This window comes from Callorhinus ursinus, unplaced genomic scaffold, assembly GCF_003265705.2.
Source record: "Callorhinus ursinus isolate GAN/ISIS: 27379988/994484 unplaced genomic scaffold, GSC_fseal_2.0 scaffold26, whole genome shotgun sequence".
NCBI lineage: Eukaryota > Metazoa > Chordata > Mammalia > Carnivora > Otariidae > Callorhinus > Callorhinus ursinus.
The window spans coordinates 5,584,980-5,609,917 of NW_027397088.1; the positions used below are offsets into that span (position 1 = coordinate 5,584,980).

General features: G+C 41.6%; 1 protein-coding gene across 3 annotated transcripts in view; it reads left to right on the forward strand.

The window, feature by feature from the left end:
* CDYL (chromodomain Y like) overlaps positions 1-24,938 on the forward strand; it is a 228,455-nt gene that overhangs the window by 54,834 nt on the left and 148,683 nt on the right. Inside the window, exon 1 of one of the 3 annotated variants that reach the window (XM_025890920.2) lies at positions 2,152-2,532. The exons of the other annotated variants lie outside the window; for them this stretch is intronic. Within the exon in view, the coding sequence (XP_025746705.1) occupies positions 2,509-2,532 (24 nt within the window). The 5' untranslated portion in view covers positions 2,152-2,508. Of the gene's footprint in view, positions 1-2,151; positions 2,533-24,938 lie in introns of those variants that run through there. 3 annotated transcript variants of the gene reach the window in all.

A 24,938-nucleotide genomic window follows, 5' to 3' on the forward strand; every position in this document is an offset into this window, starting at 1 on the left:
CTAGTCCTCGCCTTCAGGGAGTTTACAACTTTCATTGATGAATTTGTGTGGCTAGAGAGACAACAGTTAAATGCAGCAAATACTGGCAATGTTAAGCGAGAGGAAAACAGAGCAAATATTTGGAGGAGACAGAGAGAATTTGACTGGGCCATGAGGGAAAGGGGCAGAGCTTGAGAGGGTAGGCCATTAATTTGTGATTCTGTTATCAAAGCATTTGATAATGGAAATTGGATGTGTGGGTGTCAGACTTTGTTGTGAACATTGGAATTCCAACTCACTGAATAAAACTTATTTCGTATGTGGAGAATGGTGCTAGGGTTGGAGAGTCAAGTTTGCAGATCTGGGAGAAGGTCACAGTCTAGAAATGGGGGTGGGAGTGAAGAGTGGACGAAACAGTTAAAACACACTGAGATGAACCCTTCCCTGGGGCACACCTGAGGGCTTCAGGAGCCCCTGGAGAGGGAGTAACTGATTTTGCCCTGGAAGGCAGAAGGCTATGTTTTGAGGTGACGTCGGAGCTGGAGTTTAAGGTTGAAAGAGAGCATTCCGGGCCCAGGGAACTGCTGGTAGAGGCACCGGCGGGAAGAGAATGGTGACTCGACTTCAAGTGACTTAAGGGCAAGTGCTGTGCTTGTTCCCGGGAGTGGGGAGGGCAAGGAAACTCCGCGGAGTCTGTGAAAAGCCCTGTGGTTATTAAACTGTATGTTTGGGGCCCAATCGAATTGGGTTTTAAAAAGAAAAGGTGGGAGGAGCGCGGTGAGTGGAAGGTCGGTTAGGAACCAGCGCTTGATAGAGCACCAGGAACGCAGTGGCAGCAGAGGACCCTTTGGGGAAAATGTAGGCTCTGGAGGTGGCTTCCAGGCGTAGGGAGTAGGAGAGAATGTGAAACGATGTCTCTGTAGTGTCCTGTGGAGAAGTTCGGGAGGACGGTTTGGAGTTGCCGGCTGTTTGGGGGAGTCAGGCCAGGAAGCCCCTTCCTCATTCAGCACGGACGGGGAAACGTCCAGTCTCCCGGCAGGTGTGCCCTGGGAGCTAGCCATGCGGGCCGTCCCCACTTTGCCCATCTCTCCTATGAAGTGGAGGAAGGGCCAGCCCATGGCTGTTCTGACCCAAGGGAGTGTCGTATCTGTTGTCCTCACCGTTCCCCCCCAAGGAGAACCACCATTGACAGCTTCGTTCCATTAGAACTCAGACCTCCCCGGAGCCCGGATTCTGGCCCCTCCTCCCAGCTCTCGGTCCGAGGAGGTGGACGCTCCAAGAGGAACACGGAGGCCTGGCGTGGGGGAAGCTGCGGGCAGAGTGGAGGCAGCCGCGCCCTCGCGCCGCCCTCGACTGCGCCGGGCTCCCGCCCCCGGCTCCCACCCCCGGCCTGCGGCCCAGCGAGCGTGCCCGGAGCGCTCCGGGCCACACGGAGGGGCGCGTGGTTCGGGCTCCGGGTCTTGGCGGCTGCCGCAGGGGAGGCGGGCACGTGTTAGGGCGGGGGGTTCCACCTGGCCACGCCGCCCGCCCCTGCGCGTTAGCTTGGCCCGGGACGGGCGTCCGCGGCTGGCGCACGGAAGCTGGAGCTCTGCGCTGTCCTGTAGGGAGGCTGCGCATTTGGCGGCTCAGCCGCTGCCGTCGGGGCGGTGGGCTTCAGACGCGAGGAGCTCGCTCCCACGGCCCCCTGCCCAACTTCGGGCCCGCCAGTGCCTGCCCCACTGAGCACCACCGCCGTCCGCCTCGACCTTCGAGGCCGCCCAGTCCCGCCCGGCCCAGGTCCTGGCACCCACGTCGAGGCGGGCCGGCCGGCAGCGCGGCCGCCGAGTCCGACCCCCCGGAGAGGACTTGTACAAGTCGGGGCCCCGCCCACCGCACCCGCGGCCCCGCCCACGCCTCGCCTCGGCCCCGCCCACCGCTCCCTGGCTCCTCCCCTTCCTGCCGGCTCGCCCTAGGCGGCAGCCCGCCCGCCTCGGCCCGGAGCGGAGCCCACTGCTCCCCTCGGCCGCCCCGCCCCGCCTGCCTCCCCGCCCCTCCCGCGCGGGCGGTCCGAAAACCCGGAGCGCGGGAGCGCGGCTCCGCCGGGCCCGGGCGGCCGCACTGGGCATGCTCAGTAGCCGGGGCAGGTTTTTTGGTCGCAAGTAGGAAGCTTTTTGCACTACACCGGAGAGGGGGAGCCACGGAGCCAGCCGCGCTGCCGTGCACCGCCGCCGCGCCCGCCCCAGCCCGGCCCGGCCCCGCGGCGGGGCGCGATGAGCCCGAGCCCGAGCCGGCCCGCCGGGGAGTGAGCGCGGGGCGCGGAGGGCGCGTTGCGCAGCTGCTCCTGCGCACAACCCCGCCGCCGCCGCCGCCGGCCCGCACTGGCAGTGAGTGTGAGAGGCTCGTCCGTGCTGAGCTCCCGGCGCTGGGAGCGGGAGCAGGAAGCGCAGGCCACGCAGGGACCCAACTGAAACAAAGTGTCGGCCGCCCGGCGGCGGCGGCGCCTCGCCCCGACCCTGCCCCTCCCGCCCGCCCGCAACTCCGCCGCCCACCATGGCTTCCGAGGAGCTGTACGAGGTACCTCCCCTCCCCCTCCCGGACCCTCGGGCCGCCCCCGCCCGCCGCCCCGCGCCGCCCCGCGCCGCCCCTCCCCGGCCCGGCCGCGTCCAGCCCGACGGCCCGGCTCTGCCGCGGGCGCCCGCCTCGCCCCCTCCCCCTCCGCGGCCGCAGTTTGCTGGACGGGAAATGTGTGCGAGGGGAGCCCGAGCCACGCTGCTCCGAGGGGCCCGGCGGGCGGGGGGGCTCCCCGGAGTTGTCGGGCGCCTGGGGGGGCTCCGGCCGTGGGGAAGTAGCGCTGACACCAGTGACTTGCTCAGACTGAGCCCAAAGTGTTCTTGGCGAGGGCAATGGGTGTGAAGCCCCTGTTACAGCTTGGCGGGGTCTGTAGGCGGTGCGGGGGTGTTTTTCCTGTCCATTTAATAAAGCATTTTGGAGAGGGTTTTGCCTCCGGTTTGGGGAGTGGGGGGCCGAGAGGAAGAGTGCAACTGTCTTCGACTCTGTTGCTAGCCAAAGCGATGCATAATAACGCACCGAAAATGCTAAACGTTGACCACATGCTTTAATTAGGTTAGCATTGTGGCCAGAGCCAGGAAATTTAAATTTAACGCTGATACACCGTCATTCATTTGCGTCGCAGCGTTGCAAGTAAGAAGGGGCACAATCAGACCTATAAGTTATGAACGATAGGTTTGCCAGCTTCAGCTTCAAGTTTTGGAGTTATCTGTTTGGATCTTTAGACATATTTTGTATGCCTCGGTGTAACTTCTTGACGTATTTCAAAGTAGACTTCCTGGGAGTACAGAAGCTTGGAAGGCTTTCTGCTCTTTTGGATAAATGATTTTCTGTTTATATATATTTATAAATATATTTTCGGAAGAGACTTAAAGCTTCCGTATACTCTCTGGATTCACCTTTATGATGCGTTTAGGGACCTGGGTGTTTAGGGGCTTAAGTTAGCGCATGTAACAAGTAGAGCCCCATGGCCCTTGTCAACCCCTAATACGTACCAGGTGAACCTTCTGAGGTGTCATTATTGCAATTGGCGTAGAATGGCACTCTATTCCCGACAATGATAGCCTTCTAGCAACTTTTTGTTGCTTATTAAAAGCAAGTGTTTGCAGAAGTTCTCAGGAGGAGGCTGCCTTCTGCAGGAATAATGGTAAGATTGTTGCCTCCCCTTACATTGTATGTGGTCAGTGTACCTTAGCTGGCACTGAAAACGTTCCGTTCTCCAGCCATTTTATACATTAGCTGTGCCCTAGTGTATTCAAGATACTATTTTCGGTCATTTGGCTATTTTAGTAAAGGGGAAAAAAATCTTGTCAAGAAGTTTCCCTTCTAGGAGGGAAAGTGGTGTGCATGGGGAAGGTCCATAAGCAGAGGCTAAGATAGATGCAGGTCTTCCAGGCTGACAAACAGTTGGAAAAGTACAGATGAGGGATTTTGGTTTCTACATTAGATTGTTCTTTGCTAGTTTAGGTTTGAGTATTCACTGTATTAATTTTTGTGATTATAAACACATAATCACTTAAGTCATTCCATTAGTGTTTGGGTGAGGGTAGCACCTTATACATCAGTTGTATCTAATGTGTGTAGAAGTATCCCTGAAGACAGTACATTTACCACCAGTGCTTTATGAACTAAATTTAGTTCTTTATTCTTATCTTCAGGTTTTCTAGTCACTACTTTCCTGGCAGAATTCATGTATAAGTCACATTTTGTTGAAAATTTGTGTTCATTCAGCATGTTCATTGTCTTCTCTATGGTGATTCCATAAGGGGAGATAGGGAGGCCTAAGGTATGAGGATGGTTCATTGTCCTCAACATTTATTGGGGAAGAAATAAGTACATTGCAAAGAAATGATACTCGCGTACAATTGACCTTCGGATTCTGGGTTTTGTGTTAGTTTTGAAAAAAAGTGTTATAGAAGTATAGTTGAAGTGATAGTAAATGTTGTGATGGTATCCTTCAGGATAAGTTCTCTAACTTCTTGATCTTTACTTGTAGGCAACACTGACTTCACTATGACTAGAGTACAATTGAAAGTTGATATTTGAAAGTTCTGCATAGTGGTTAAGAGCCTGGGTTTAGAGTCAGAAAACCTAGTTGTTGAATTCCAACCCTGTCACCTTGGGTAAATTACCTTGACAGCTTTAGTTTCCTCATCTGCAGAATTGGGATCAGTGCTTACCTCACAAAACCGTGAAGTTTAGATGAAAGAAAATGTAAATCATACTCCACAGTTCCCACAGTGAACACTCAGTAAGTGATGGTTATTGTTTTATTTTAACTGATCTAACATGCCTCCCTGAGGCCTGGTTTTGTTTCTAAAGATAGAGAATTGTATTGTTTTAATTGAGGCAATATTACTTGTGAGGCAGAAATGATATGCAATTGTAAATAAACACTACAGTCTAACAGGCTATTTGACAAGGCTGGGAAGAACACTAAGGTACATTAGTAATAAGGTCATGGACATTAGTTGCCTTGTTTTGTTTGGTTCTGCCTAAATTAAAACAGAAGTTTCATGTTTGGCCTCAAACTCTACAATTCTGTAGGGATATATTGACAAAGGAGGAAGTTCAAAGTCTTGCTTCTTGATGTAACCTGGTATAGTAAGAGCACAGGTTTGCAGTAGCTGTGTGAACTGGGGTGAATTATTTGATTGCAAAACTCTAGGTTTTGTCACCTAGAAGAAATGAGATCTCCAGTACTTAGCATGGTGCCTGGTATATGGTAATAGGTCCTCAGTAAATGTTTAAAGTGGTTATTGTAACTGTGTGAATAAAAAATAAGGGAACAAGATGGGGTGGAGAATCAGCCTTACAAAACTGGAAGAGTGTCTGTTGAAGATAGAACGGATTTACTAACTGTATCTCTAGCATCTGGGATTAGGAAAGACAGATTTTTTACTTACTCCTGCTGAGTACTTCACAACTTTCACAAAAAGATAAACATCGTATAGATCAGGGGTCCAGACTTTATGTAAAGGACCAGGCAGTTGATATTTTAGACCCTGCAGTCCATGCAGTCTTTGTTGCAACTACTCAGCTCTGCTATTGTAGGGCAAAAGCAACCGTAGACAATACCTGAACGAATGAGTGCCATTTTCCAATAAAACTGCTTATGGACAGTAAAATTCAAATTTTATGTAATTTTTACATGTCATAATCTTGTTCCCCTCCCCAATCACTTAAAAATGTAAAAATCATTCTCAGCCAATGGGTTCCATAAAATCCACGGGCTGGATTTTGTTTTCTCACCTCTGCTTTAGATGACCAACTGCTCAGGGACTGAGATTGAGGCATGTGGATTGTGGAGCAATGAAAGTCCTCCCAGCTCCAATCCCAGCTCTAGACTAGGTTCCACTCTTTCCTTTTGTATAATGAAGGTAATAGCTATGTGTCTTCAGAAACTCTCTCTCCTGAACTTCTCATCAGTAAGATGTGACGCTTATATGACCTTAGCATGTAAAAGCAATTTATAGTTGATAAAGTGCTATACCCAAGGGTTAAATGATTATATTATTCAAGGAAACATCTTTATGTTCTTCCATTCTGGTTGTTTTTTTTTTTTTTTTTTGTAAGATTTATTTACTTACCTATTTGAGAGAGAGAGCATGAGCAGGGAGGAGAGGGAGAGGGAGAGGCAGACTCCGCTGATCAGGGAGACCGATGTGGGGCTCGATCCCAGGACCCTGGGATCATGACCTGAGCTGAAGGCAAATGCTTAACCGACTGAGCCACCCAGGCACCCTATCTTCCATTATTAATTAAAGAAAAAAAAAAAAACCTATCTAGCTCTCACACCTGAAACCAAACATATTTTCCTTTGATATTTGGGATTTCAAAGAATCAGGTAAATTGATTATATCACCAAAGAAAACTGAGATCAAAAGGACTTTACCTACTGGTCAAGTTACCACCATAAGACTTCATTCATTTGGGACTGAATAAGGAATCCACACTGTGGGAAAATGGAGATGCATTCTCCTTATATGTATATCTTAATAGTTCCTTCTTTCTCAGTGGATGTGGGGTTTTTCCCTTGAAAACTATTATAATAGCTAATTTAAATTTTAGTAAGATCTCAGTGATCTAGTCCTGGCCTTCTGAGAAATTTTTATCTAATACATGCATATTCCAGTCTATCAAAAATGGAAGTAAGTTTTTAAGAACGAAATTGTATTTGGCTTATTTAAAAAATGTCTTAAAGTTGATCAGTTTGGAAGGATAATCAGGATTTGGGGGAAAGGTAAGTCTTGAATTTTTCTTACTGCTTTGGGATATCATTGCTTCTGTCTCCTATGCACCACATGGATTTTATGCATTGACCAAAAGCACAGTTATAAATAAAATCTGCTTGTGTAATTCAAATGGAAGTCACAAAGATCAAGAGACCTTCTTCAGTGGATGTTGGTCAAGATAAACCCACATCTGTTGTGTGTGTGCTGGCTTTTAAAAAGATTGACCAAGATAAGAAGAAGAAAAGAGAGTTGTTTGACTTCTGGAGTTGATTGTGGGGCAGTGAAGTCAAATGTGTATTTTGAAAATTAACATCTTGAATGTGAATTGCTGAGGATATTATTTATTTGCCTAAACAGTGTGGAGACATCCCACGTGCTTAACCTCTGAATTTGCTTTCAATTCCTGTGTACTAGAGTAAGTGTTTTTCTGTTCTTGCTATATCTAAGAATCATTAAATTTTTTTCATGCTCTGTAATAATTTGTAATCAAAGATATTTTCATGGTGTATAGGAAATACTTTATTTGCACTGTTCTGATTCACAGTTTTGAATATCTGTGATGCACAAAGCCAGTATGAGTCAAATTTTTGTGAATAAGTAGTTTTTATATTGTGTGTGTGTTTCTAGGTGCAACAGCATCATCTGGGGTCCTTTTAAAATACAGATTCTTGGGCCCAAACCATGAGAGTGTAGTTTTCAATGTTTGGGTGGAGACCAGAATCTATATTTCCAAAAAGCTGCCTTATGAAATGCAGGTGGATGTAGGAGCCTTTCGATTGCAATGGTCTGTGTTTCTGACACTGAGGCTACACTACACATTGAGGTGGGGAGGGGTTGGGATCTTCCTTTGCAGAAGAACTCCAGGTGGACCAGACGAGTCCTTTTTGCAGGCTCTTTGTTGCTGGTTGTTAACTGAGTCATTCCACGAAGGGAGTATTAAAAACACTAGGTAGCTAGCTAAGGGTGCTTTAATGTCTATTTTGTGTCTTCGTTGTATGACATACTTGTCCATCAGGTTGTAAGATTGATGCTTACAATCTTTAAAACTAGGAATTTTTTTCTCGTCGTTATTTTCCAAAGTTCATGTATTGCAGTAATTGCATAATTGTTGAATTACACTTCAATAAAAGAGTGAATTTTAGGACTGACTCTCCATTCTTGACCTCTTCCCTCCAGAATTCCCCCTCCTCCCCCAGACGTTATGCCTTGTGCTGTTCCTTTTACACTTGTTTCCTCCTCTGCATATGTGGTTTCAACTCTTGGATAGGAGAACTTCTAACTTTACTAACTTTCCCACACAAACTTAATTCTCTTTAGCCTTTTAAGCTGTGCAAGGCCTTGGGGATCTGTGTTCTCTGGGAGTCTGGGAAAAGTCTTTCCCATTTGTATGAAAACTTGTACAAGTCTGTGAGAGTTTTTCTGAGGGAGAGGATCAGTAGCTTTCATCTGTTTCTCAAAGGGATCTGTGGCCCAAAACAAGTATTAAAATTGTTCTTGAGATCTTTGAGCTAAGATTTCACTTTGACTGCCCTTCATTGACTGTTCTGACATTTTTTGCCAAACTCAGCTCGGCCTTAGCCAGAGTCCACAGTAAAATCTTATCAAAACTTCACTGATTGGATTTGGAAGTTGTACACTATTTCTTTAAGTGGCTGTTCTCGAGAAATTATACATCCATGAAGTCTAAAGTTAATCCAAAGGGGAGTGGGAGGTACAGGCTTCAAGTTATGGAATGAATGAGTTACAGATCTGAAAGATACAGCATAGAGAATATAGTCAATGGTATTGTAATAGCGTTATATGGTGAAGATGGTAGGTACACTTAGGGTGAGCATAGCATAATGTATTCACTTGCCCAGTCACTAAATTGTACACCTGAAACTAATGTCACATTGTGTGTTGACTGTATTTCAGTTAAAAAGGAAGTTAAGCAGTATTTTAGCTTCACTTCTGACAGTATAAAGACTTTAGAATCCTTTAACTCTGATCCCACCCCCCCAAGTTTATTTACATGCTGTTATTTTCCAGTGTTTATTTGTGTCTATGGAAAAAACCTTAACAATAGGACATTATTATTGTATACAGACAATATTTGTTTAGATTTACTTATATCTTTACCAGTTTCTTTGATCATCAGAACATCTGGGATTCCTTTCTTGGGTATATCCTTTATAGATTTCTTTAGTGAAGTATTATTGGTGGAAATGTCTATTTTTTTTTTTTTATTGTGCGGACATGTCTCTATTTTGCCTTCATTTCAGGACAATAGAATTGATTCCAAATAAAACCAGTTAATTGGTTAATTTCTTTAAGCATTTTGAAGATACTTTTCCATTGTGTTCTGGCTTTCCCATTGTGGTGGAGGAGGTTGTTGTCAGTATAGGTGTAGTTACCTTACAAGAAATCTGTCTTCTGTCTCTGGTTGCTTTTGAGATCCTGTGTTTGACTTTGGTGTTCTCTAGTTTTATTATAGTGTATCTCTGTGAGACTTTCTGTTGATAAGGTTTATATACGTTGTGCTTCTTTGGGCAATTTGTGCCTTATTGGTGCTCAAAGTGTTGTCCATTTTATCATAAAATACTGCTGTTCTTCTATACACTTCTGGAATTTCACCAAGTGGTTATTTATAAGGTCTTCTCATTTTCTCCTCCCTATCAAGGGGTAAGAACCCTCTCATTTCCATCTTTTTGTTTTAGCTTTGTTTGCATTCTGGGTTTTTCCTTGGATCTGACTTCTAGTTCACTGATGAAGTGTGCCTAATCTGCTATTTAACCCACCCATTGAGTTTTTAATTTCAACAATTATATTTTTTACTTCTACATTATCTGGGGATCCCCTACCCCAAGTCTGTAGCTTGCTTTCTTAGTCTTTGGTATTTGTCTACTTTTATGATTGAATCATTCTTTATGGTTGGGTTGGAGAGAGTTACGGGGCATTTAGATATTTTCCTTGCTTCTTGCAAGCTCAATAAAGCATTAAGAAATACACTTTATTGGGCACCTGGGTGGCTCAGTTGGTTAAGCAACTGCCTTCGGCTCAGGTCATGATCCTGGAGTCCCGGGATCGAGTCCCGCATCGGGCTCCCTGCTTGGCGGGGAGTCTGCTTCTCCCTCTGACCCTCTTCCCTCTCGTGCTCTCTATCTCTCATTCTCTCTCTCTCAAATAAATAAATAAAATCTTTAAAAAAAAAAAAAGAAATACACTTTATTGAAGATCTAGTTATTTTGTAGTGAGAATGCCCTTTTGGAATCTTGTTAGCTTTTTTGCCAGAATTGGAAGAAACCTTATTGCTTTTGAATATGTGGTGTCATGCATGGGGATAGAAGGCTAGAGCCAACACTTGAGATTTACCTAGAGATACTGAAAATGCAAATAAATTATAAACTAGATTTCAACAGGACTGATTATGAAAATGGATATAATAGTTACAGAACTAATGATTCTAAGGCAAAATGTTCAACATCTTTGTTTTGTCAGCCTTGATATATAAGCATGTTTTTTCTAACTTTTTTTAATCTGAGGTTGGCCTGTTCATGTGGTCTGAGATACTAAAGCCATAGTTGTCGCCTTAATTTGTCCATACCTGCACGGCCCATCCCTTCCTACCTTTGTGTTGCCATTTTTCCAATAGGTGGATCACCCAGCTCACTAGCTTCAGTGTCTGTCCTCATTCAGGACCTCATTAGAGTTCACAACTAGCAGGAATCATCCCCTCCAAACTCTGTGTGAATAATGTACTTTTTTCTTTTGCACTATTGACTTACTAATTTGCACTTTAAGTGTTACTTTCTCTAGGTATTAAATAATATCATAGGTATTTTTTTCCAGGAATGGTTGGCTATTTGTTGTTTTGTTGCAGTGCTTAATCTGAGGACCTGAATGTGACTGGAGTTCTATTGTTTGAAATTATTCCATATATGTGAGAATTGTGCATTTTGTTTGGAAAAAACTGTACATGGTGTTTTGGAGGAAAATAATGTTCGTCATAGTATTTGTGTTTAGCTGTTGGTGAAAAGTGTTGGGGGGAGATGTCCAAAAATACTCTCCAGTTGGAGAAGTTAGCCACAATATATTTAGGAAATGCCTTTGTATTTTGTCTTATTTTCGTTTATAATGGACTGCAATGTGAAGTTTTTAAGAGGTTGATATTTTCTTAGTGTTTGTTGATAAAGCCCAACAGTGTTGATGTGCAGGTAATGAATATCTCTGGTTACAATATACCCATTTTTCATCAGTAGTGTGTTTAGGATTAGTATGTTTAGGATTTTAGGGCATCATAGAGTTGCATACAGAAGCATTTCTTATTTTAACATGTAACTAATTTGGGTGCCTCAGTTCTTTAGAATGCAAGCACCAGGACCAAATAAAAGTCTTCTTGGCTTGTAGAATGGGGTCACACCCCTTAGACATTGAACAGCTCTGGGTCTCTCTTGGAGACTGTTTTCCTTTATTTTAGACATGATATGCTTGGACTTCACCAACTTCCTTATCATGTTAGGAACAGATACGTGGTAAGAGAAGCAGAGCTGTCAAAGGCCTGTGGGTTGACAGTAATAAAATTGCTTGGGAGATGAGCTGGTGACGGCACCTCCGGGTCATGGAAAGCAGGGGCTCCTGAGCCCCACAGAGTATGTGAAAGGCATGCTTATGAAAAAAAAGGCATATGTTGAAAAGAGCTGTCAAAAATGATTTTTTAAAAAGTTTTGGCATGTAAATAACAAAATTCAATTTACTTTAATGGTAATTTTTTCCCAAAGATTCCACCCAACTATTCCTAACAACAGAAGCAAGAGATCAGACAGCCTCATGAGAGTTGGAGGTGGAAGTTGGGGATTGAATGGCCTGCTGTAGTCCTGGCCTGTCTTCAGATTTTCACGTTACCTAAACCTTTGTGAAGTTAACAGTGTCTGCCATAGAAAATTTTTTGGTTTGATATTAAATGTCTTAAACGTATCTACCAGTACATACTTCTCCATAAAACTTTGGGTCAGGTTGATGTTTTGGGAAGATGAGTTAGTGTTCTCATACAACTCTTGATCTCCCGCTGGGCATGTGCATCCAGTGCAGGAGCGGGGGCTTGCTGTGTTATCTTCCATGATGACGCTAGATAAAAGAATTATTTCTGTTGGAATGGGGGCCTGTCTGGCTGTAGAACTCTTCCCTACCCATGGGCTAGGCCAATACCCCCTTAGTAAACTTCCTGTCTTTCATCTCCTCTTTCCCTCTTGAATGTTCTTGTCTGCATGGCCAGCTCTGGTGCCTTCATCATTTTCATCCCTCTGCCACATCCCCTTTGAGTTGAGGCTTCGTTTGTTTTGACTCTTGACCCCAGCCTCCATACTTGCTTGTTGCCTTGGTAAAGCTCTGGCCCAGGAAGCAGTAGTCTGGCTGCTCACTTTTTCTTACTTCGCTTTTTGTGTGTGCAATCCAGAGGGAAATCCTCTGTCCGTCTTACCTCAGACATCTCTGGTGGAGGTTAGCCACCTCTCCACCCCTTGGCCAGCAAACAGGTCCCCTGTCTTAATCCTTTAACTTCTCTCTTGTATGCAGATGAGCTTTTGAGTTTAAAGCAAGAGGTTAATGATTATTTTATTATCATTTTTTTAAAGATTTTTTATTTATCTATTTGATAAACACAGCGAGAGAGGGAACAGTGGGAGAGGGAGAAGCAGGCTTCCCACAGAGCAGGGAGCCCGATGTGGGACTCGATCCCAGGACCCTGGGATCATGACCTGAGCCGAAGGCAGACACTTAACAACTGAGCCACCCAGGTGCCCCATTTTATTATCATTTCTAAGGATGGAGAGAGAGTGAATATGGCAGAGGGTGCCAACTAGAATATGATTTGTGGCATTCTTCCCTCAGAGTGTAGATGTGACGAAAATTTTCTCCAGAATTATTTTATATGCCATCATTCAACACCACTAGCTTCAGCTCATAAATGAGATTTTTGAGAATGTCTTGATTAAATTGATGGATACATACCTAAAAATGTATTCCTAGGGGGGACAATCCTAAGTAACTGTAGGTTGGGACTGCTTAAAAATGATGAAGTTGCAATGATTATGTAGAATGAGTTTAAAAGATTGTGGAATGAGGGGCGCCTGTCTGGCTCAGCTGGAGGGGCATTCAACTCTTGATCTCTCGGGGTTGTGAGTTCGAGCCCCATGTTGGGTGTAGAGATTACTTAAGTAAATAAGTATTTAAAATAAATAAAAGATTGTGGAATGAGATCTTATCAAGATGTGTGGGTCCACCTTGGCAGGAGGGAGTTAATGTGTTAAGACCAGACACGTTCAGTTTTTCTGGGAACCTGATAAAACCAACAGAAAAGAGATTGTGGTCACGAGTGGACAGCTTTACAGCAATGCTGCACCCCTGCCTTTGTCAGAAGATGGCCTGGGAGAGAAAAAGACCAAAACCAGGAAGTGGAGGGTCAGGTGGAGAAAGGATTGTTCTAAAATCCAAGTCCCTTATATGCATAATCCCACTAGAAGGAAGGCTAAAACCTCGAAGTCTTTGTTTTGGCTGATTTCTGTTGCAGTAGAGGGACATGCCTTAGAAGTTGGTAGCCTTTTGTTTTGTTTGTTTTTAAGATTTTATTTATTTATTTGACAGAGAGAGAGATAGCGAGAGCAGGAACACAAGCAGGGGGAGTGGGAGAGGGAGAAGCAGGCTTCCTGCTGAGCAGGGAGCCCGATGTGGGACTCAGTCCCAGAACCCTGGGATCATGACCTGAGCTGAAGGCAAATGCTTAGCGACTGAGCCACCCAGACACCCTGAAGTTGGTAAGCTTTTACAAAGCCTTACCTATCGTGGAACAGGTCTCCCCTTGAAGAAGAGTGTTCCCTTAGAGCTTGAGAAAGAAACATTGGAACAAGTAAGGACATTGATGTGACCAACGCTTTGAGAACTTCAGTTTTTCCTTGGAGGCAATAGGCAGCTGAGCCCCTCACTCTCCTGGGTGATTGGGGTGGGAACTAAAAGTAAGGTGGAAATTTCCATCCTTCATGTGCTTTTTCACCACTTCCACCACTCAGAAACGTGACCCCCCATTTCTCCAGAGCCCTTCTACCATACAAACAGGAGCTCCCTTCCTGCGCCCCCCTGTTAGGGTTAGTTCCAGTCTGGTTCCATCCCCCCTCCAGGCATCTCTCTGAATCCCTGTGGGCAGGAACTCTAGTGGTTCAAACTGTAATACCTACTACCTACAGAGAAGGAGTGGCTTAAGACCCCTGTGCAGTGATTTCTCAGCTTTTGCGGGGGGAGGTGTATGTCAGAAGCTCCTGTCACTGAGCATGGTTGTAGGATAAATTAATGATCCAAGATTTGTTTCCAGATTAGTTTTTCTTTTGTTTCTTTAGCTCTCTTGCATTTTTGGCCTTTTCTAACTCTGGGTCAAGGGCAATGAGACTGAGAGTTGCTATCTTTACCACCTGCCCACTCTGTCCTTCTCATCCAACCCCTGTTGGAGAGCCCTACCCAGCTGCACTCCATGTAATACGGAATCGAACTATTCAGAAAAGTTTAGTTTCCTGTTCTTAATGAAAAAGCCAAGTGAACATAGAATCCTTCTATCTTTCTAAAACAGTAAACTTTCAAACTAAATTCAGCTACTCTTTGCTTGCCCCTCCCCCCCACTTTTCCCTGTGGTTTGTTTGAAAATGGATTTCTCACTCCTGCTGTATACATCATTATCGATTTAGGACATGCCATCCAGTCAGGTTTTTGCTTATGTATCATATATAAAGCATCAATAAAGCCAAAAGAGCAACAAACAGAAAGATGTCTTCACCCTCCTTATCTGTTTTGGATCTATGTTAGCAAAAAACTAGTAAACATCCTTAAATGATTTGTTTGTTAGAAGTGGCATTTGAAAGATTTCTTCAAGAAAGTTTACAAATGATACTCATGAAATCTTTTAAATAGGAAGATAAATTTAAAAATCTTCTACCTAATAAATTTTAATGAGCATTTGATAGTGTGACTCAATACTGTATTTAAGTATGCATAGGTGACCTTTTGTATTAGCATGCTGTATAAAAACTCCGAGTTCAGGAGGCATTACCTCTGTGGTTTAGGGTTTACTTTAAGTTGTGGGAGATGTTATTGTCCTATAAGACATACAGCTGCATCTTAACCAAGAGAAACCCACTCATTTTCCTTGCTATGAGGACTAAAATTATAAGGTTTCTTAAACTCTTTATAGTATAAGTTAACAGATGATGGTAGCTCCATTGTAAAAGATAGACAGGATCCTGTTCAATATTTTAATCTGCCTTTTCTTCTATGGTCACCATACTTGAGATCATTAAGCAGAACATAGAGCAGATGTGACTTAAAGCAATGACATTTTCTGATAGTTTGTGGAAGCCGAACAGGAAAGCTCAACTAATTACCTGTAATTTCAAAGGCAGCCAGTAGGCTTCCTGTGCCCAGCTGCTTGAAAATCTCCTGTATGGGCCTAAAAAATGAGGGGCTAATTATAGGGTAGAAAATGAATAAGCTTTGCATGAGATTAAATAAATTTGCGAGGAGAATGAACCTACTGCTCTATCATGGATAGTGATTTTTGAGTGTCATCAAAGATTTCAAGTTAAACAGGTATTTATAATGAAGCATAAAACATTGATGAAAACAGAAAAGATCAGAGATTCCATTTGTCCAATATTTTTGTCCACAAAAAATAAGCAGGTGTTCACTTTGGAAGAGAATTTGAAAGTTTCCTCAGAGATGAATGTAAACGATGATTTGACGTTTGCTATGATGCTTTTTAAAGAAAGAGAACAAAGTAAAGGGTTTGGAGGCTACATTAAAGAAGACATGTCCAATATAAACTTTAAAAGACTCATGCACACTGGAAAGCAGTAACATTCTCAGAAACAAGAAAGGAACAATGTCAAATAAATGTGATTTTTGTCACCAATAGCACCGTTCATTGTATAACTGATTCCATAGGGATCCACATAGATTTAATATGTGGAAATTAGAAAGTTTGAGAATCATGAGATGCAGAGGGAACAAACCTGAGGCCTGAGTGATGGGTTTCTTTATTAGGATGCTTCATATTGTTTGTGGGCAGCCACTTTTGATTTACAACATATCATCAGCATAACTCACTAGACTTATAGTTCTGAATTATGTTAGTTCATTCCAAGATTCATTTCTCCCTTAGGGTGTAAAGAATTGGCGCCATGAAGGATATTCAAAAGACTGTGTCTGAGGGCAGTCGTAGACAGAAAGTTCTGGGAATGTTTTCTGTTAACTGCCTCTTTGAAATAAGAGTGTGGCCTCTTAAAGTCAGTACTTGAACCAGCTGACATCCGCTTGGCAGACAGGTCCTTTGAATTTCATAGTGTCAGAAATTACATGGTCTCCTCACCTTAACTTGTGGTTTGTGTGTGAAGACCCTACGTATGTTTACTGAGAAAAGAAGAGGGAAGTCTAAGAGGGAAAGAAAAGTTACTCTTTGCTCTGCCACCCTAATCAGCTACCACCCTAATCAGGACCACCATTTTGGACATCTCTATGCATAAGTACAGTTAGAAGAATGGGTGTATACAGAGAACAGTTACTTCATAAAAATAGAATTCTATACATGCTTTTCAGTAGAAGAAAGGAATATGAAGGAATTGTAGAATTTTATATAAACACCTTTTTCCCCCATTTGTCCATTTTTCTTTTGCCTTTTTCTTACTGATTTGTTGGAGTTCTTTGTAATGGATGCTATCTTTGTTACATATCTTGAGGACATTTTCTCATCTGTGATGTGTCTTCATTTAAAAAATTTTGAGTCTGTAACAAAGTTACATATTAACTAAGCTTTACATTTTAAAGTAGACATTTATTTTCCCCATTTTGTTTCTTATTGAAGACATCCTTCCTTCCCCGGGTTCATTATCTTCTATCTTCATCTAGGAGTTTGTTACTTACAGGATGAACATCCACCTGCTTTTATGTATGATATGAAGTTGGGATCTGATTTCTTTTTAAAAAAAAATTATTTATTTGACAGAGAGAGACACAGGGAGAGAGGGAACACAAGCAGGGGGAGTGGGAGAAGGAGAATCAGGCTTCCCACCGAGCAGGGAGCCCAACGTGGGGCTCGAACCCAGGATGCCAGGATCATGACCTGAGCCAATGGGATCTGATTTCTTTTTAAAATGTGGGTAACCTATTGTCACCATTTATTAAATAGTCCATCCCTCCCCCACTAGTTTGCCACCTCTGCCATAATGTAAAGCTTTCATTTACGTGTGGGTTAGTTCTTTCTGCTCAGTTGGTATTTGGCTTTTTTTGATCACACCACGCTGCCATAATTAGTATGGGCTTATAATACGTCTTGGAAACTTGCCCTACCAAATATCTTTATCTTGTTCTGTTTTTCTAAAAAATGTCTTAGCTCTTCTTGGTGGCACACTCTTCCACTTAAACATTGGAATCGTCACGTTGAATTACACAAGAAGCCACGTTGGGGTTGGGGTTGATGCTGCAGTGGACCTAACAGATACAGTCCCTGCCCCAGGGGCCTTATATTCTAGTGGTGGCAGCGGACCGATTAGGGTACTGCTGGTGGCTTGGGGTGTGTGTTATTTTTATGTAAATTGTTAGAGAAAAGCCTCATTGATAAGGTGACACTTGGGACTTGAAAGCAAAGGAATTCCCCCCTGAGGTCGGCATGTGCTTAGTAAGTTTGAGCAGCAACCTGGAGGCCAGTGTGTCTGAAGACGGAGGGAGAGACTGGTAGATGAAGTCAGGGTGGTAGTGGGAACCGTGCAGGGTCTTTGCAGGTATGCTAAATACTTTGAGTTTTATTTTTACTAAGATGAGATGCCATTGGAGGAATGATGCAATCAAATGAACATTTTTAAAATGTCATATAGAGAATAAACTGCAGGGGGACCAGGAGGAAGCCAGGAAATTGATTAGGAGGTTGGCAGAATGATTCGGGCAAAAGATGGTAGTTTGAAGCCTGGGTGCTGGGATAATGGGGGAGAAGGGGGTAAGTGAGCAGTGATTGCACTGGGGGTGTATTTTGAAGGTAGAGCTGAGCAGGATTTATTCCTGGATTGGACATTGAATATGAGGGAATGAGAAGAAAAATGGGAAGAACCCGGGTTTTGGGACTTGAGTAACTAGAAGAATGGGATTTGCTGTTTATTCAGGCAGGTGTCACTGCAGCTTTGGTTTTATTGGGGGTGAGGGCTGGTGTTGGATAAATGGGAGTTGGAGTTTAAACACGTTAAATTTGAGATGCTTTATAGACGTGCAGGTGGAGGAGGGGTTGAGCAGCGACAGGCTCTACAAGTTTAGAAGTGAGGGCGTTATGCTTCGGTGGGGATTTGGGGAGGTATCAGTGTACGTATGTGGTTTTGAATCTTCAGGGAGTAGAGCGTAGGTAGAGATGTGAAGGTTGAATCTTGGGGGCAATCATGTGTAGAGCTTAGGGGAGATAAAGGTAAAGTAGAAGGAGACTGAGAAGTGAGGTGGCCAGGAAAGTAGAAGAAACGGGAGAGAGGCATCCTGGAAGCCACGTGAAGAGCATTTTAAGAAGGAGGGAATGACCCTGTGTGTTCTGTGCTGCAGCTACGGACTGAATTGATTAAGATTTGGCAGCATCTGTTTGGGGGCGTCCTGGGGATGAGAGCCTGGCCTGGGCTCATGAGAGAAAGGGAAAGGAGGAATTGATGATTGTAGGCAACTCTCACGACCAGTTTTGTGAAAAAGGGAACCAGGAGGGTGAGGTAGGCCCAGTTTGTTTTTAAGATAGGAGCACTTAGAGTGTGTTGTGTGATGATGGGAAAGAGCTAATAGGAAGGGGGGAATGAATGAATCAAATCGGAAGCAGGAGGGAGGGCACTAACTGGAACTCTTTCCCCAGTTGGCAGGAGGGAAGCAGATCCAAGAGCATGGGGCGGGACGCACGTTCTGTCATTCGGTCTCTCTCGCCTCCTTTTCGTTCTCCAGTAACGCTACGAACTTTTTAAAAAGTTTCTGCGCAGGGGCGCCTGGGTGGCTCAGTTGGTTAAGCCTCTGCCTTCGGGTCAGGTCATGATCCCAGGGTCCTGGGATCGAATCCCGAGTTGGGCTCCCTGCTCAGCGGGGACCCTGCTTCTCCCTCTGCCTCTATCTACTGCTCTGCCTACTTGCGCTTTCTCTGTTAAATAAATAAATAAAACTTAAAAAAAAAAAAAGTTTTGTACAGACTTTCTTGGGTTTATTCCTAGAAACCATACTTTTTAATCGCTGTGTTGATAGAATCTCTTTAAAGTTACATTTTTTAAATTAATACTTGTTCACAGAAAGGCTATTTATGTCTGTTTTAGATCTGGCAACCTTGTTGAACTATCTTGTTGTTTGAAAATTTGTAGATTCTTTTAGATTCATATGTAATCATATTGTGCAAATAGTGGTAGTTATATTTTTCTTTTCACACTCATACCTGTTACTTCTTTTTCTCTTATTACATTAGCCTGGGCCATCCAGTACAGTTTGAATAAAAAGTTAAAACAACAAGCATTCTGACTTTATTATTAATCCTAAAAGTCCTATAAAATTTTATTAAGTAAAAGCTGTAGGTCATTGCTAGATACGCTTTTTTAAAATATGGTTAAAGTTCTTTTATTTCTAGTTTGTGAGGAGTTCTTAATCATACATGGTTAATGAATTGTATTGAATGTGCTTTCTGCATTTATTAGAGATTGTCATTTTACCTCCTTTACTTTTACTATTTGATATGGTATATTAATATATTTTCTGATGTTGAGCTATCTTTGGCTTTCTGAGATAAACCCAGCTTAGTCATAGTGTATTACGTTATGTACATCGTTACATTCTTTTCAGAATCAGTGTTGGAAGAGTCACTTGAAGGAGAGGTAACCAACTTTATTTTTTTTCTATTCTGAAACAGTTGCAGAATCTTTGGACTTTTTGTTTTTTGAGGATTTTGGTTTACTTGCCTATAAAATCATCTGGGCCTCTGTTCAGACTTTTAAGATAGGAGAGGAACCATTTGATTATCCATTTAAAAATCAGCTCTCATTGATTAGTAATGCTATTTGTTAAGTCAGTTGTGGTCTAAAGTTTTTTATATTAGAATATTCTTAGAACCTTTAAAAATCGTACTGATTCTGTGATTATATACCTTCAGAAGAACCACTTTTTAGTTTTATTGATTATATCTCTGTCATCTACTTTATTTCTTGCTCTTTATTTCATTCTGCCTCTAGGTTATCAGATTCTCTTCCTAGGTTATTGAGTTGAACGATTAGCTCACTTGTTCTTTAATGAAGGCTATAAAATGACCTATAGTATAGTTTTGGCCACATCATAAAAGTTTCATTTATTTTTTCAATCTGAAGTCTCTTTAGATTTTCCCTTTGTTTATTAAAACATATTTTTGATTAGTATATTCATGTGTTTTTTAAATATTTCAGAGAGAGCACTAGTGGGGGGAGGGGAGAAACAGATTCCCTGCTGAGCAGGGAGCCTGACGTGGGGCTCAATCCCAGGACCCCGGGATCACAACCTGAGCTAGAGACAGACGCTTAATGGACTGAGCCACCCAGGCACCCCTATTCATATGTTTTGAAAGCCAAAAAGTATTTTAAAAAAAAAAAAAAACTTAGGAGCATTTTTGTGTGTATTTGAGTACTTAAATGTATTAAATATTTTAAAGGTAAAGACCTTTTTCATTATTGGTTTCTAATTGAAGTGCATCATGATCAGAGAATGGTCTTTATGAATCCTTGAAAATCAGGGAGGTTTCCTTTTGTGATCTTGTAAAAAAAAAAAAAACTATTTTGGGATTAGAGTTCAGTATTGGTTCAGGGTTCTATTAAGTATTGACTATACTGTTCAATATGTAGTACTCCTCTGTTAATGAATTTTTCCCTTAAAATTTGTTTTTAGTGTTTTTTTTTTTTAAGATTTTATTTATTTATTTGAGAGAGAGAGAATGAGAGATAGAGAGCACGAGAGGGAAGAGGGTCAGAGGGAGAAGCAGACTCCCTGCCGAGCAGGGAGCCCGATGCGGGACTCGATCCCGGGACTCCAGGATCATGACCTGAGCCGAAGGCAGTTGCTTAACCAACTGAGCCACCCAGGCGCCCAGTTGTTTTTTTTTTTTAAGATTTTATTTATTTATTTGACAGACAGCAAAAGAGGGAACACAAGCAGGGGGAGTGGGAGAGGGAGAAGCAGGCTCCCAAGGAGCAGGGAGCCCGATGCGGGGCTCGATCCCAGGACCCTGGGATCATGACCTGAGCCGAAGGCAGACGCTTAACGACTGAGCCACCCAGGCGCCCCTAAAATTTGTTTTTATATGTTATATATGCTTGCTTTAATTATTGTATTAATGTTGGCTAGTATTTACTAGTTATCTTTTTTCCCTTTTAACTTAAAAAAAACTCTGGTTTTGTTTAGAAGTGTCTTGTAAGCAACACATAGCAAGTTTAAAAACTTCAATGCGATGTCTTTTATGAGTTTCATATATTTGTTACGATTTATGAAATATTTGGACCTGTTAATGTTTGCTGTTTATCCTTCTTTGTGTATTTTTTTCTTTTCAGCTGTTAGTTTGAGAGAATATTCTGTATGGATTTGCTGGTTATTCTTTTGCTGGTTTGGAAGATACAGATTCTTTGACCTTGTGGTTACCATTAATTTCTTTAAATTCTGCTTAACTGTTTTCCTGAATAATCAAATTATTCAGTAATTTCTCATCGTCTGAAATGTGACAAGGATGTCAGCATTCTTTACCTTTTGAATATATCTACTCCTTCATTTTATGCTCATCCAGAATTTTAAGGTTTTTCTCAGTGTACCAAAAATGAGATCTATATTCAATAGTTAAGTTAGCCTTTTTTGAGAATATAGCAAGGACACAACACACTACTAACTACTGAAATCTCCAATTTCACCCCCACTAGATTAAGATTGTTTTGTATTTATTCTAGCCTTGAAAAATACACCAATATTTTTTTTTTTGTAAATCCCAGGTTATTTAAATTTTCTAACATTACATTTGAATACTTGTTTATCCCTTCCCTTCTTTGTGGGCTCCCCCCCTGAATTTTATCTTTTTTTTTTTTTTAAGCTATACTTCACATACCATAGAATTTCTCCTTTGAGTGTACAGTTCAGTAGTTTTTAGTATATTCACAGAGCTGTGAAACCATTATCATTGTCTAATTTCAGAACGTTTTCATTAGCTGTCAATTCCCATCTCCACTGGCAACCATTAATCTACTTTCTGTCTCTATGAATTTGTCTATTGTTTTTATGTCTTTATGAGTTTGGACACTTCACATAAATGGAATCATACAGTATGTCATCTTTTCTGTCTGATCTCTTTCATAATACGCTAATAACTTAGCATAATATGTTCGTGGTTCATCCATGTTGTAGAATGTATCAGTACATCATTTCTTTTTATGGCTGAATAATACTCTGTGGACATAGCGCATTTTGATTATCCACTCATCAACTGACACACAGTTGTTTTTACTTGTTTTCTGTTATGAATAATGCAGTGAACATTCATGTAGAAGTTATTACATGGACATAATACTTTCAGTTCTCTTGAGTGCATATCCATGAAATCAAGTCTTTATAATGATTATTTTAATGAAGATTTGGGATAGTAAATTCTTGGTATTTGTATGTCTGAAGATAATCTATTATCACTCTTGATGGCTTTTTAGCTGGGCATAAGTTTTATTGGTTGACAAATAAGTTTTATTAGTTTTGTAGCTGATGAAAAATTTTTCCTTATTTCCTTTATAGGTCATTTGAGTTTCTGGTAGTTTAAGATTTCTTACCTTTGATAATTCTGCTGTTTTATTACAGTGGGTTTAAGAGAAGATGTGATATACTTTAGATCTGAGTATGTTTAGTCTTTTTAATGTTTATGCCTTGAGGAATTGTTGTCAGTGTTCATAAGTTATATAGGTCTGTAATTTTCTCTCCTTGTTTCATGTCAGAATTATGCTGGCCTCATAAAAGGAGTTAGGAAGCATTTCCTTATTTTCTGAAATTGGTTGTGTTATTTTCTGAAGTTGGTTTTGATTCTTACATGAATGTTTACTAGAATTTATCAGTGAAACCATGTGGTACTGAAATTTTCTTTATGGTAAATTAGACTATAAATTCACTATTTTTAATAACAAAGGTATTCAAACTTTATATTGAGGTTTGGTGTTGCATCTTTTAAGGAATTTGCTTTATCTAAAGTGCTGAATTTATTAACAGTTTCTGCTCTTTATTATTCGTCTTCCACTTTCAATTTTTCTTTTTAGTTTTGTAAGATGAAGTTTAGGCCATTGGTTTAAGACTTTGTTTTCTAAGATGAACATTTAGTGCTGTACATTTCCTTAAAGCCCTGTTGGTGTATCCTACAAAATTTGATATGCTTTTATTTTAGTTTAGTTCAAAATATTTTTTAATTTCCCTTGTGTTTTTTTTCTTTGATCCTTGGGTTGTTTAGAATTTGGATATTTAATTTTTAGATATTTGGGGGTTTACTAGATGTTTTATTTTTGATTTTTGATATTTGACATTCTGTTGTAGTTAGAGAACATTTTCTGTAAGATTTCAGTCTTTTGGAATCGTAGACAAGTGTAGTGGCCTAGAATATAATCCATCTTGGTTGAATGTTCTGTGTGCCCTTGAAAAGGTTATGCAATTCTTCAGTTGCCGGCAGAGTGTTTTATAAGTATCAGCTAATTAAGGTTGATGTCATTTAGATCTTCTTTATCTGTACTGGTTTTTGTCCATTGAGAGAATCTGCAACTATGAAAGTGCATTTGCCTATTTCTTCCTTTATTTTTGGTTTTGTTTCGTATATTTCGAAGCTCTGTCATTAGATGCATGCATATTTATAATGTTGGCATATCTGCCTATTAATCTTTTTTTTTAAGTCATTATGCAGTGTCCCTTTTTGTCTGTAGTAATACTCCTTGAAGTCTTTATTTATTTGAAAGATTTATTTGAGAGAGCAAGAGAGTGCTCAGGGAGGGGCAGAGGGAGGAGAGAAGCAGACTCTGCTAAGCGTGGAGCCCGACGTGGGGCTTGATCCCTCAACCAAGAGATCATGACCTGAGCCAAAATCAAGAGTTGGACAGCCAACGGACTGAGTCACCCAGGTGCCCCTACTTTGTTTTATGTTAACATATTAATTCCAGTCTTGGTATGTGTTTATTCAGCTTCTTAGTTTGTTTTTGTCTTTATATTTAAAGGGCTTTTTGGGAACTAGAATATAGTTGGGGTTTGTGCTTTCTTAAATCCAATGTGATATCTGTCTCTTGATTAGAAAGTTTAATACATTTATATTTAAAATAGTTATTGGTATGGTTGTATTTGGGTCTTTCATTTGTGCTTCTTTAGGGAGAGAGTTTCATCATTATCCCTCCTTTTTTGGTTTTTGTATTAAGGTGTTTAAATTCTATTTTAATTCTTCTCTTGGTTTTCTTTGCTTTTTTGAGGGGGTGGTGTATGTTGCTCTCTAGGGAATACAGTATGCCTCTTAGCTCTACTCCAGTCTACTTAGTAGTAATATTGAATCATCTTGAGTAAAACACAGGATTTTCCCAGTAGTATATTTCCATTTTCTTCTCTTATTCTTAGTGTTATTGTCCTAATACTGTATTATATCCAGTAATACACTTCCATTTCTTCCTCTTATCCTCAGTATTGTTGTGTGTTATGTCCATATACCTTGTTAACCCGACAATAGTGTTGTAATTTTTGCTTTAAGCTGTCATCTTTTATAGAAACTAAGAAATTACATATTATATATGCCCACATAATTACCATTTCTGGCTCTCTTTTTTCTTGTAGATCCAAGTTGCCATCTAGTGTAATTTCCATTTGGAATAGAGAACTTTCTTTAGCATTTCTGGTAGTACAGATCTGCTGGTGATAAATTGTTTTTTATTTGAAAAAATGTCCTTATTTCACCTTCATTTTTAAAATATTTTTTTTCTGGGGCGCCTGGGTGGCTCAGTCGTTGGACGTCTGCCTTCGCTTGGGTCATGATCTCAGGGTCCTGGGATCGAGCCCCACATTGGGCTCCCCGCTCTGCGGGAAGCCTGCTTCTCCCTCTCCCGCTTCCCCTGCTTGTGTTCCCTCTCTCGCTGTCTCTCTGTCAAATAAATAAATAACATCTTAAAAATATAT